The sequence below is a fragment of the Cajanus cajan genome, chromosome 9 (assembly GCF_000230855.2).
Source record: "Cajanus cajan strain Asha chromosome 9, NIPB_CcT2T_4, whole genome shotgun sequence".
Lineage (NCBI taxonomy): Eukaryota > Viridiplantae > Streptophyta > Magnoliopsida > Fabales > Fabaceae > Cajanus > Cajanus cajan.
Window position 1 is genome coordinate 56,830,975 of NC_138525.1, and position 11,597 is coordinate 56,842,571.

At 31.4% G+C, this 11,597-nt stretch overlaps 2 protein-coding genes across 3 annotated transcripts; one reads left to right on the top strand and one right to left on the bottom strand.

Annotated features, from left to right (window-relative positions):
* Nucleotides 1-1,717: 1,717 nt before the first annotated feature.
* LOC109787869 (zinc finger CCCH domain-containing protein 66) lies at nt 1,718-4,928 on the top strand. Of its 2 annotated transcripts, none has more exons than XM_020346457.3 (2): nt 1,718-1,877; nt 2,437-4,928. In XM_020346457.3, exon 2 carries the CDS (start codon nt 2,476-2,478, stop codon nt 4,546-4,548), a length of 2,073 nt encoding a protein of 690 aa, XP_020202046.1. In that variant the 5' UTR covers nt 1,718-1,877; nt 2,437-2,475; the 3' UTR covers nt 4,549-4,928. The 2 variants fall into 2 exon arrangements, with proteins under 2 accessions (XP_020202046.1, XP_082919355.1); XM_083063229.1 differs by lacking the exon at nt 1,718-1,877 and adding an exon at nt 1,911-2,117.
* Nucleotides 4,929-8,308: 3,380 nt separating this feature from the next.
* Nucleotides 8,309-10,796, bottom strand: LOC109787873 (uncharacterized). The gene is made up of 2 exons (XM_020346462.3): nt 9,711-10,796; nt 8,309-8,712 (listed from the first exon to the last, which is right to left on the bottom strand). Exons 1-2 carry the CDS (start codon nt 10,597-10,599, stop codon nt 8,363-8,365), a joined length of 1,239 nt encoding a protein of 412 aa, XP_020202051.1. The 5' UTR covers nt 10,600-10,796; the 3' UTR covers nt 8,309-8,362.
* Between the last annotated feature and the right edge of the window lie 801 nt (nt 10,797-11,597).

Sequence of the window (11,597 nt, forward strand, 5' to 3'; positions counted from 1 at the left end):
GATTTTTTTTTGTTTTAATTATAAGTATAAATCATTAGTTTTTAAAGTTATTTTATATTAAATATCTTTCATACCTTTCATTTACTTTTAACTCTATATCCTAGTATATTTTAAATAAAATTTGAATTTATGATAGAATTAATTAAAAGTTATTGGTACTCCTATTTCTAATTATAAGACCCAATTTAGAATAATTGTTTATTCTTTTATATAAGAGCATCTCCAATGGTGATTCTTATAAGTAACTCATTAATGTTCTTATTTTACTTTAAATGAGATTTGTTATGTCACATCATTCTTAAACAACTTATATTACATTTTTACAAATTTCATTCTAATAGTGAGATCTTATAAGCAACCCAAACTTGTATAAATTTTTTATTTACATTTCAATTTTTGAAAACTTAAAAAATTAATGTAATTATTATAATTAAATATTAAATTAATTAAATATAATAAATAATATGTAACATATAAAAATTAATAATAAACTTTACTTAGTTAATTTAATGCTTATAAAAATATTAAATATTAAAAATAGAGAAATTACATGATCATGAAAAATATATAATAATGGGTGATTAATTTTTAATTCGTGGGTGATGAAGGATTGGTGATGTATGACTATTTTTTATTATTTGTGAAAGTTGTTTATATTCTCTATTGTTCGTTGAAAATATCAAACTTAAAAAATATTTTTTTTATTCATAAGCAGCATTGTTTATTTAGGAGTTGCTATTTATTTTTAAACAATTTACAAGTACTTTCTATCAAAAATGTTCTAAGACCCATTCATATTGTCTCATATATATTAATTATTTTTAGACTAAAATATTTTTAACTAAAATGTATTATATTAATTTAGTAAAATATATTAATTATAAACTCTTTCAAAAGAATGCACTCTAATTAATTAAGAAAAAAATAAATATTAATTAGGAGAGAGAAATGATGTAAAACATGCACTTTAATTATTTGAAAATGTAAATATTAATTAGGAAAAATATGTAATACAAGGGTAATTTAAAAAAAATATTTAAATAGGAAAAATTTATTGTTATTAACTATTTTTTTAAATCCTAGTAATTAAGTAATTGAATTATATATAGGAATCAAGGTAGTATATTAATTACTTTTTATAGTCTTGATGATTAGTCTAATATTACTTAAAATTTAAAATACGTGTTTTAAAAATATTTATAATTTACTCCTCTGAATTCAAAAAAAAATATCTAAATTTAAGAAAATTAATTAAATTTATTTAATTTTATTGATTTGCTTTACTTTCTAAACTATCCTTAATAAAATTTATTGAAAATAATAATCACATTTAATTAAGGATAACTTTTAAAATAATGATATTAAAAAGGTTAGAATTCACTTACATTTAAATAAAAAGAATTTAAATATTTTTTACTCATATATAAATTAGAAGGAGTAGTTTTTTTTTAATTTTATTATATATAAAAAAACCATTCAAACTAATTTCTCAAAATTGGTAAGAATCTTTTCATCTTTTGATTATTTAAATGTTTAAACCGACAATCAAACAACGTTTAAAAATTTGTTCAAAAAAACGCTTAATATATATATATATATATTAAAAAAATAAAAGTAGTTTTTGAAGGAAAAAAAGTAAAAGAAAACCATAAATGAAGTTGCAAAAATGAAGTTACAAAACAAGAGGAACTGGTGACTGGTAAGCACCTAGGTGGGTTCCACTTTTTTGACCCAAACCATAAAGGAAAAAAAAAAAATAACAAAGCAAGGGAAGAAGAAAAGTCTTCCACTCTCTCCAAAAAAGCTTTGCAAGTTTTAAAGAGCAGCCAGAAAACCAGAGCCTGGCTTCCTTGTTTTGTGTGTCTGTGTCTTCCAAGGTATGTTCTTTTTCTTCTTGCTCCCTGTTTCCTCTTCTTCCTGTTAATGGGTCTTCCAGTTATAGTTTAAAAATCATTCCTTTATTACTTCTCGAAACTATCGTTTTTTTTCCTTGGTTGCCAAGAAAAATTCAGATGATGGATTTTGCCCTGATACTGTTGATTGATGAAGAAAAATTGTGTGAACCATGTTAAAAATATGTGTTTTTTTTTTTCCTTTTACAAAGAAACGAAGGACAGGTTGTATATGCTATTTTGCTCTGTTTGCAACGATTTCTCGTTTCTTTTGTTACCTGGATTCATGCTAATTTTTGTAGTTGTTGGTGCCTGACTATAATTAACTGAAAGAACGAAAATTTATCAATTTGATGTATGTTTGTTGCAAATAGCTTTCCAATTGGTTTTTTTTTGCTCACAAAATGGGGGAGAATCTGCCCCTTAATTTGCATTTATCTGTTTTATTTTTGTTATCTTAGATTGAGTTTTCTGTGTTTTGGATTTGCAACTTCTTTTCTGGTGCAATAGCGTGATGAACCTGTTATTTGCTGTGTTTTTTCAGATTCTGCTGAGGCCTTAGGGGAATATATTGTGCATCTCTATGTGTGGTGTTTCCAAGGAGAAACTTTCTCAAATTGGTTTGAACATGGAGGATGAGTATGGAAAAGAAGGGATGCATCAAAAAATTTCTCTTTTGCTTGAGTTTTCAGCTGCAGATGATCTAATTGGCTTCAAAGATGCGGTTGAAAAGGAGGGTCATGATGTTGATGGGGTTGGCTTGTGGTATGGAAGGCGTGTTGGCTCAAAGAAATTAGGTTATGAAGAAAGGACACCTCTCATGGTTGCTTCTATGTTTGGAAGCCTTGGTGTATCAGCTTATATTGTTGGAACAGGTCGTGTCGATGTTAACCGGGCTAGTAGGTCAGATGGGGCTACTGCTCTTCATTGTGCTGTTGCTGGGGGTTCTGCTGCTTCAGCTGAGGTTGTCAAGCTTTTGCTTGATGCATCTGCTGATGTTAGTGTTGTTGATGCCAACGGTAACCGGCCCTTTGACTTGATTGTTTCTGTGGTGAATTCAATCTTCAATCCAAGGGCAAGGTTACTACAGGCCCTGCTGGAAGGCACAGATGGTGCTGATCAGGCATGTCTCATGCTTCCGGAAGTGATTGATCAAATTGAGGAACAAAAGCAAGATATGATCACACCTCGTCTTTCAAAGGATTATCCTGTTGATCTGTCCCTTCCAGACATAAAGAATGGGATATATGGTACCGATGAGTTTAGGATGTATTCATTCAAAGTGAAGCCTTGTTCAAGGGCGTATTCTCACGATTGGACCGAGTGCCCCTTTGTTCATCCAGGGGAGAATGCAAGGCGACGTGATCCCAGGAAATATCATTACAGCTGCGTCCCTTGTCCTGAGTTTCGGAAGGGCTCTTGCAGCAAGGGTGATGCCTGTGAGTATGCACATGGTATATTTGAGTGCTGGCTTCACCCTGCACAGTATCGGACTCGGCTTTGCAAGGATGAGAGTGGATGCACAAGGAGAGTTTGCTTCTTTGCTCACAAGCCTGAGGAGCTTCGCCCCTTGTATGCTTCTACCGGTTCTGCTATTCCCTCTCCCAGGTCATCATATTCTGCTAGTGCTTCTGCATTGGAGATGGGTTCGGTTAGCCCAATTGCACTTGGTTCTCCATCTGTCATGATGCCACCAACATCAACACCTCCTTTGACTCCATCTGGAGCATCTTCTCCAGTTACTGGATCCATGTGGTCTCAAGCCAATGTATCTGTTCCTATGCTGCAGCTTCCGAAAAGCAGATTGAAGACTGCATCAACTGCAAGAGATATTGATTCAGATATTGAACTGCTGGGGCTTGAAATTCATCGACGTAGGCAGCAGCTAATGATGGACGAGATATCAAGTCTTTCCTCTCCTTCCAACTGGAAAAATTCCGTGCCTAATAGTCCATCTTTTCCTGTTTCTTTGAATGATCATGCTGGGGAATTAAACAGGCTTTCAGGGGTGAAGCCTGCTAACCTTGATGACATCTTTGGATCACTTGATCCATCAGTTTTGTCAAAATTCCATGGAATGTCACTTGATGTTACAGGATCTCAGTTACAATCTCCAACCGGAATCCAGATGCGTCAGAATGTGAACCAGCAGCTAGGTGGCTATTCTTCCAGCCTTTCCTCTTCAAATATGAGTGGTTCGCGGTCCTTTAGGGTTGATCATCCATCCGGCGAAGCAGCCAAAGCGGCCTTGAATCCAAGAGCTGCTGCCTTTACAAAGCGAAGCCAAAGCTTCATTGAGCGCAGTGTGGTGAACCATCATTCCGAGCTTCCTTCTCCAAAGCCCTCTAACTTGTCTAACTGGGGCTCACCTGATGGAAAACTGGATTGGGCCATAAATGGAGAAGAGCTGAATAAGCTGAGGAAATCTGCTTCCTTTGGATTTCGAAGCAGCAACAGTCCTCTAACCAAAGGGCCAGCAAATGTTGATGATGAGCCAGATGTGTCTTGGGTTAACTCACTTGTGAAGGATGCTCCACAGGAATCCGGTGAATATGGCATTGAAGATCAGCTAACGCAGCTGCCATGCCACAATGGAACAGATGCAATTCCTGCATGGTTGGAGCAATTGTACTTGGAGCACGAAATGGTGGCCTGATTGCAATTTCGTGTCTGGGCGGTGGCTCTTCTTGGTTCTTGCAACTCAAATGTTTATTACTTTATTTATTTTATGATATTTTTTGAATTTTATAGAATTTATTAGTTAGATGACAATTTGCAAAAGGATGGTAATTGGTAAAACAATCTACAAGGCTAGGATATATAGAAGTTGGGCAGGACGCAAGTTTTCTGCTGCAGTAACTAACTGTTACTGGTTTAATTAATTCCATTTTTTTCCTGATCTTTTATGTTCTATTGAGTTGTAAGGTGTAACTTTCCGTTGACAGAATTACAACGATGTAGTGGTGATATAGTATTCAATATAATGAGACTGGATATGTAATATTTTATTAATGCCAATTCTCAATTTGCATGTCACATATTCATGGCTTATTCATTTTATTCTCATTGCAAGTTTTTGGATGTTTTGCTATGTGCTGTAAGTCATCATTCTTATTAGAGAAAAGTTAGTAATACTCTCTAGCACGCTATTAGTAATTGAAAATTATTACAAATAACAAGATTTTGTATTTCACTTCTTATTTAATAAATTTTGTTTATAATTATATTATTTCCAATAAATTTTAATTAATAACAGAAGAATATGTTAGAGAGTGTTATTGTGACTTTTCTGGCTTACTGTTGCAGCAGAAGAATAAGTCAAACAGCGTGTTTGTTTTGACGTTACCATAAGTTCTAGTGCTTTCAAATGGAGAAGCAATAATGTCTCTCTGGCAGGGTAAACGGATGTTTAAGTCTTTGCAAACGAAAAAATGGAAAAAAAAACACTATTATTAGTCAACTTTGGTGAGTTTGATTTTTCCCATTAGTATACAGGAATGATTAAGTGGGTCCAAACTAGTTCTAGCTTAGGTGAGCTAACATAGGCCTATTAAATGCTTCAATACTATGTGTGACACTTGTGTGCAGGTATAACACTACATTTTAGATTTTTGATTCATACAGCATCTATTTGAAATTTGGTCTAAACTGACTTGCTGATGCAGTTTTCATAGAGTGTAGTAGACAACAAGGATTTTGTTTGCACTTGGTTGTTAACACCTGCTTTTAAGTTACCTTGGTATTAAGAATCACTAGCAACTTATTGTGTGTTTTCTAAGGTCTTTTTCCATATGCTCCACCTACTCCTTTGTGGATTTTGCCTGCTACTTTTTGGCAAACAAAGTTTACATTGATTGGACGTAGTCATGAATGTGGAGGATTGTAAAGCACTAAGAAAAAGCATTCTCAAAAGCTTAATGTATAGGACTTGGCTTTTATCAACTCTTTTTCATCTGGACATCGAACAGTTTCACTAGTTTAGACCTCTAAAAATATTTTGGTCCATAATTGCCAGCTATTATGGACATTGGAATTTGTTAATGACAAAAAAAAAACACTAGGGTGAGGAGTCAAAATGGATTACGCTGCTTATATTTGACTCTAGATTTTATTCAAACTCAACTGAAAGCTTCAATAATAAAAGAACTTGATTTGTTGGATTACAAGCAAAGGTAGCAGGTATTATTACAAGTTCAATTTAAGCTAGATTTTAGTTTGTTTATACTATATCATCAACTCGAGTAAGTTCTTAAAATAGATACCATGTAAAACAATTAGGAATGATTAAAATATTAACCTTTTTCTTTTACCATTTAAGCCAACATAAACACCAATGTTTTAGCTGATTCAATTATCAGACTGGAAACCGAATTGGTAAATATTTAGTGCATGTCTGGATCTCATCCAAAACACACGTAATTGAGGATTTTCGTGTCAAATTTAGAAAAGTTTGGCAAAAGCTAATTATACTAGCTTCAAAGTGACGTGCGTCATTCTTTGTTAAAAGGTAACCAAACACATTGTTACATGCTTATATTTTTTTCTTCATCCATAAAGCTTAGATGGTTAAACTCATTTGGGATGAAAATTGACTGTCATTAGTGTCTTTTCTTTTTCCAAGGTAGCTTTAATTTTTTGGTAGGTACACATCATTTGGCCCTTGTGTAGAAAATTATCTAGAAAGAGTTTTACTATTTTGTGAGAGACGGAATTATACGAATCTATATATATAAAGAAGAAAGAGACGAAAAATCACAAATGAGGTTAAAATACAATTCAACGAGTGACAAATTAGAAAAAGTGAACTCGGTTTTGGTCTTGATTGAGAGATTGATTTTTCATACTGTTCGTATTATTTAAAATCAATTGTTGCTTTAATATTTTAGTGGACACAACATTTGGACTCTTGTGTGGAAAAAAACCATCTGCACTATACTTGTAATTGCCTCATGGAATTGAAGTTGACTTATTTGTGCTGCGTGAAGTGTGCATTGTGAAGACGAACTTTCTTAGTTGCACATCGATGCTTTTTATAATTCTAATCCTCCTTACACTTTTTCTTGTTAGAAATTTAAAGATAGAAAGAAAAAAAAAAGCCTCTAAGATCGCTTTAGCATTGTAGTGGATACATCATTCAGCTTCTTGTCTTGAAAAAAGAAAAAAAAATATTGCACTGTACATGTAGTTGCCTTGTGAAATTGAAATTGAGTTGCTAGCTAGTGCCTTGTGCAGTGTATGTTAATAAATTTTTATTTCCCTTTTAATCATCTTTATAATTATTTATTAGGAAGTTGAAGACACATAAAATTGGTTATAATATATTTCTTTTCTCCTTTGTTTTATGTTCTGACTCTAAGTTTGTTTCAACTTCTAAAAATTATATATGAGATTTTTTAGATATATTAGAATAAATTTTTCAATTGAGATTAAGGGACAATAGTGACATAAACTTGTAAGTTTATTGGTATTGTTAAGGCTATTGTTTAAAATATTGTCTATTTTAACGTTTATTGAATCATATAATTTTATTTTTAAAAAAATATTTTAAGTTAAGAAAAAAAGATATTTATAAATTATCTTTATCTTAATTTTTAAGTAATGTGAGATTTTTAGATATTTATAAATATTTTATTATATAAAAAGATAAAATAATTATGTAAATAAATGATATGTAAATAGAATTACTTTATTTAGATCACGAGTTAATAACAAGTTGTTATCTTACAAGACAAAAGCCAAAGAAGACGCAATCCACAAAGGGGAAGCGCCTTCAGTGGAGAATGTTTATTGGGTTAAGTCATGCCATTTTTAACGTGCCTTGTTTTGGAATTTATTTTTAATATATAAATTCTGAAATGTGAATTTGTAACTTTGTAATATATGTATAGGGTATATGGAAACATGTTTATGACATGCATACATGATTAAAACTCTGCGTCAGATTGAAACAGAAGTGCAAAAGTTATGTGAGTAGTTTCTGTTCGGACACACATGACATGATTATTAAATAAAAAGACAATCTTGAAATTCAGTTTTAACATAAATTAAATACACTGGAACAAATAAATAACATAATATATAATGATAGGGGCCAATCTTATTTTAAAAGTTTATTCTAAAAATATTTACCATAATATTATTTTTATGTTTTGTATAATTAAATCTGCTTATCCTAATCTCATAACAATATATATAATATATTTATTTATCAGTTCATGCTATATTTTTTTATCTAGTTAATTATCTCTGAGTTGTTAGATATTGCTATAAGGCTACGGCTAATCTCATGCCATGCGTCATATACAGATAAAGCACAATCTAAACCCATGGCAGCATTGAAACTATAAAAAAGATGAAGAATCTTCCTTGACGCACCATGTGACAGAGACAGAATTGAAAATTAACTAAGGAGAGGGAGAATCAAAATCTTTTTACACTTCATTAATTTTCTTGTTTTACAAATTTTGTAGTCACAATGCTTTCCCAACAAGTTGATCTATGACCTCATATAACAAATGATCAAAAATTTCAGACTCAAAATCTACACATACACTTTCAAAATTACCTTGTTTCCTCAAACCTTCATCAAACTTATTTGATCCCAATTCATCATCAACTAGCCTACAAATTTCTACCCAAATATCCGCACACTCATGGCTTTGCTTCTCTTTTCTCTTTGACCCTTCATGTTTGTTGTTCTCAATTGTATTAACCTTCATCTCCTCATTCACCATGTTATTATCACAATAAAGCTGCTCATTTTCAAGCTCTGATGACAATTTTCTTCTCCAACTTGTATCTACACCAAAAGAATCCACCTCTACGACCAGTTTATATATATTAAGTTAGCAAATTTAAAACTGAGGATAACAAAAACACTTTTAGTTGACATGATGAATATAAAGCTAAATACACAAATACTATAATTAACCATACAACGAATATTCTTTTATAATTTTTCTTATTATTCTATAAAGAAAGAATTAACTGCTGGACAACCTATTATTGAAAGCAAAAAATTACGTCTATTTAATGAAAAACGTAGAAATTATACTTATACTTATTAATTTATAATTAAAAGTGAAAAAAAATCATAATCTAACAAACAAATCATTATCATTAGATTTTGTTCTTCTTCTTCTTCTTTTTATTTTATTTTTTGGCTTAAATATGTTTTTAGTCCCTCAAATTTAGGATAAATCTATTTTTGGTCCCTCAAATTTAAAATTGTTGTTTTTAGTCCCTATAATTTCAAAAAATCTTATTTTAGTTCTTATATTTAAATTTTGTTAAGATATTTATTAAACATTATTGCATAAAATCTACCTATTGGTATTTCTATTAGTGAAAATATCACATTAAATTTGATTAATATTACATAACTGTCTTAATTAGTCACTTTTAAATATGTTATTGATGACTTAAGGGTCTAAAACAAGATTTTTAAAAATTACAGGAATTAAAAATAGTAATTTTAAATTTGAGAGACCAAAAATAAATTTATCTTAAATTTGAGGGACTACAAATATATTTAAGCCTTATTTTTTTTATAGTAAATCTCTTTTGATGTTAGGATGAAAAATATGTGATCAAAGAAAAATTATTAAAAATAATTAATAACTTATTCGACAAAAATTAATCTTCAATAAAGTTGATAGATATTTTTATTAATAAAATAATATATTTGAAAAAAATTAAATATCCTCTAAATTAATATAAAAAGTAAATATATTTAATCTCTTAAATATATATAAAACATATTGAGTTAGTTGAGAATTTAGATTTATTCAAAATTGAACTCAAGTTAAAGAAACAAACCTGTTCTTGGAGTTTGACGCTCAAAATCAAAGATAGAAACTGGGCTTGAATCTTCTTCAGAATTGCATTCAGTGTCCACCTTCTTTTCTGCATAACATGTTGTTCCCTTCTTTCTCCTTTTCACTTTCGCACCATTGGTAACTTCCTTGCTCTTCATGGAGTGTGAGAATCTCTTAGTTTCTGAATCAACGTTCTCCTTCTCAAACAAGCCCATGAACAGTGGCGAAGTGTTGGCAAATTGAAGTTTATGTTGACAACCATCGTTTCCAACATTGGCAGAAGACATGTCAGACAAGTTCACCTTCTCATCATGCACATTTTCTCTCTTGTTTTTCTTGAACTCACCCCTCTCCTTCAAACCCTTTTCTTTTTTTCTCCCCTTGGACCTGAATTCTACACCATCATCACATCCGCTTTTGAAGCTGAGTACCAAGAAGTTCTCATTTTCATGCAAGTAGAAAGTTGAAACCTCGTGGAATGATGAAGATTTAGCATGCTTGTGAAGGCCCTCCATTCGCTTGCATTCGCCCAAGTGCTCCACAACAGAGTTCATGGATTTGCTACGTGAAAGTGAAGAACTTGGTGTTGCTTCAATGCTGGTTTTTGTTTCTCTCTCTCCCATTGGTTCCAAGCCCATTAACCTTTCTACTATTCCAGGAGTAATAGTAGAGGTGGTGGTAGATTGAGTGCTTTGCTTAGGTTTAAATTCTTGAACTTTGCCACTCATCTTTGACTTTGAATCACGTTCGCTGATTTGGTCTAAGGGGTGTGTTGGAAGGCCACCAGAGCAGAGAATCCTGCGAAAGATTGTTGTGAGATACCCTGCAGTGGCACCTTTGGATGGGTCCAAAGTGAGGGTGGATGAAGATGATGGTGTCAAGAGGTTCATGTTGAAGGATTTAGTAAACAAGCAAAAGAGCTAAAGAGAATAGAGTGATGAAAAGTTCAATGAGATTTTCTTTTTGGATTTGCTGACTCTCCAAAGAGAAAGGCAATAGAATGGAATGAGCAAAGAAAAGTGGGATATTTGAATTTTGCTATATGAGAGAGAAGGGTGGCGGGATTTGCACTTGAATGTGTGTGAGTGAGAAGGAGCAAGTTAGAGTGGGGTTACCTTGCTTTTCGCCATTGACAAGTCACGTAAATTTGTCCTTTTATTTCCTTCCTTGGTGCAAACAGAATCCATCTCTTGGGGCGTGTGAGTTGGCACTTTTACCATCCTCTTTGAAGTTCAAACACTAGAAAAGGAAAATCAATTATGGAAATGATTGGTAGATAACCAGATCTTTTAGAGAAATTTGACCTCTTAGTCATCTATATTTTAATTTATGGAATTTTGGTATCCAAGTATTCAAAATTGTACATTTCTTTCTCTCAACTTTTAAAATTTTACATATTTTACCATTTTGTTAACTAGGCATATAATGCTGATAGTTGACTACTAATCCTAAATCTTAACTAGTCATTTAATGTTGATAATTAACTATTAATATATCAAATTGACGTTTAATGTAATATATTGATTGTTAATATATTATGTTGACGCAAATTATTGATATGTCATATAAATAATGTCATGTCGTGATACATTAAAAATTAATGTGACAAGTTAATAATTAATTAATGTGTCATTTCAATAACTAACTAATAATTTTAAATGATCAATTAATAGAATTAATAGAATAATAAAATGTGTGAAAATTTAAAAGTTGAGTTATAAAATTTATAAAATAGCAATATGATTAACAAAGAGTGTAGTTAAGTCCTTAAAATTTATTAAAAGAAATTAATCCTCTCTAAATGAACCTCTATCTCAAGAAATCGGTTATAAAGTCAAAGTATCTTTAGTTCTTGAACAACAAAACAATTAGGAAAGTAAAGGTATGT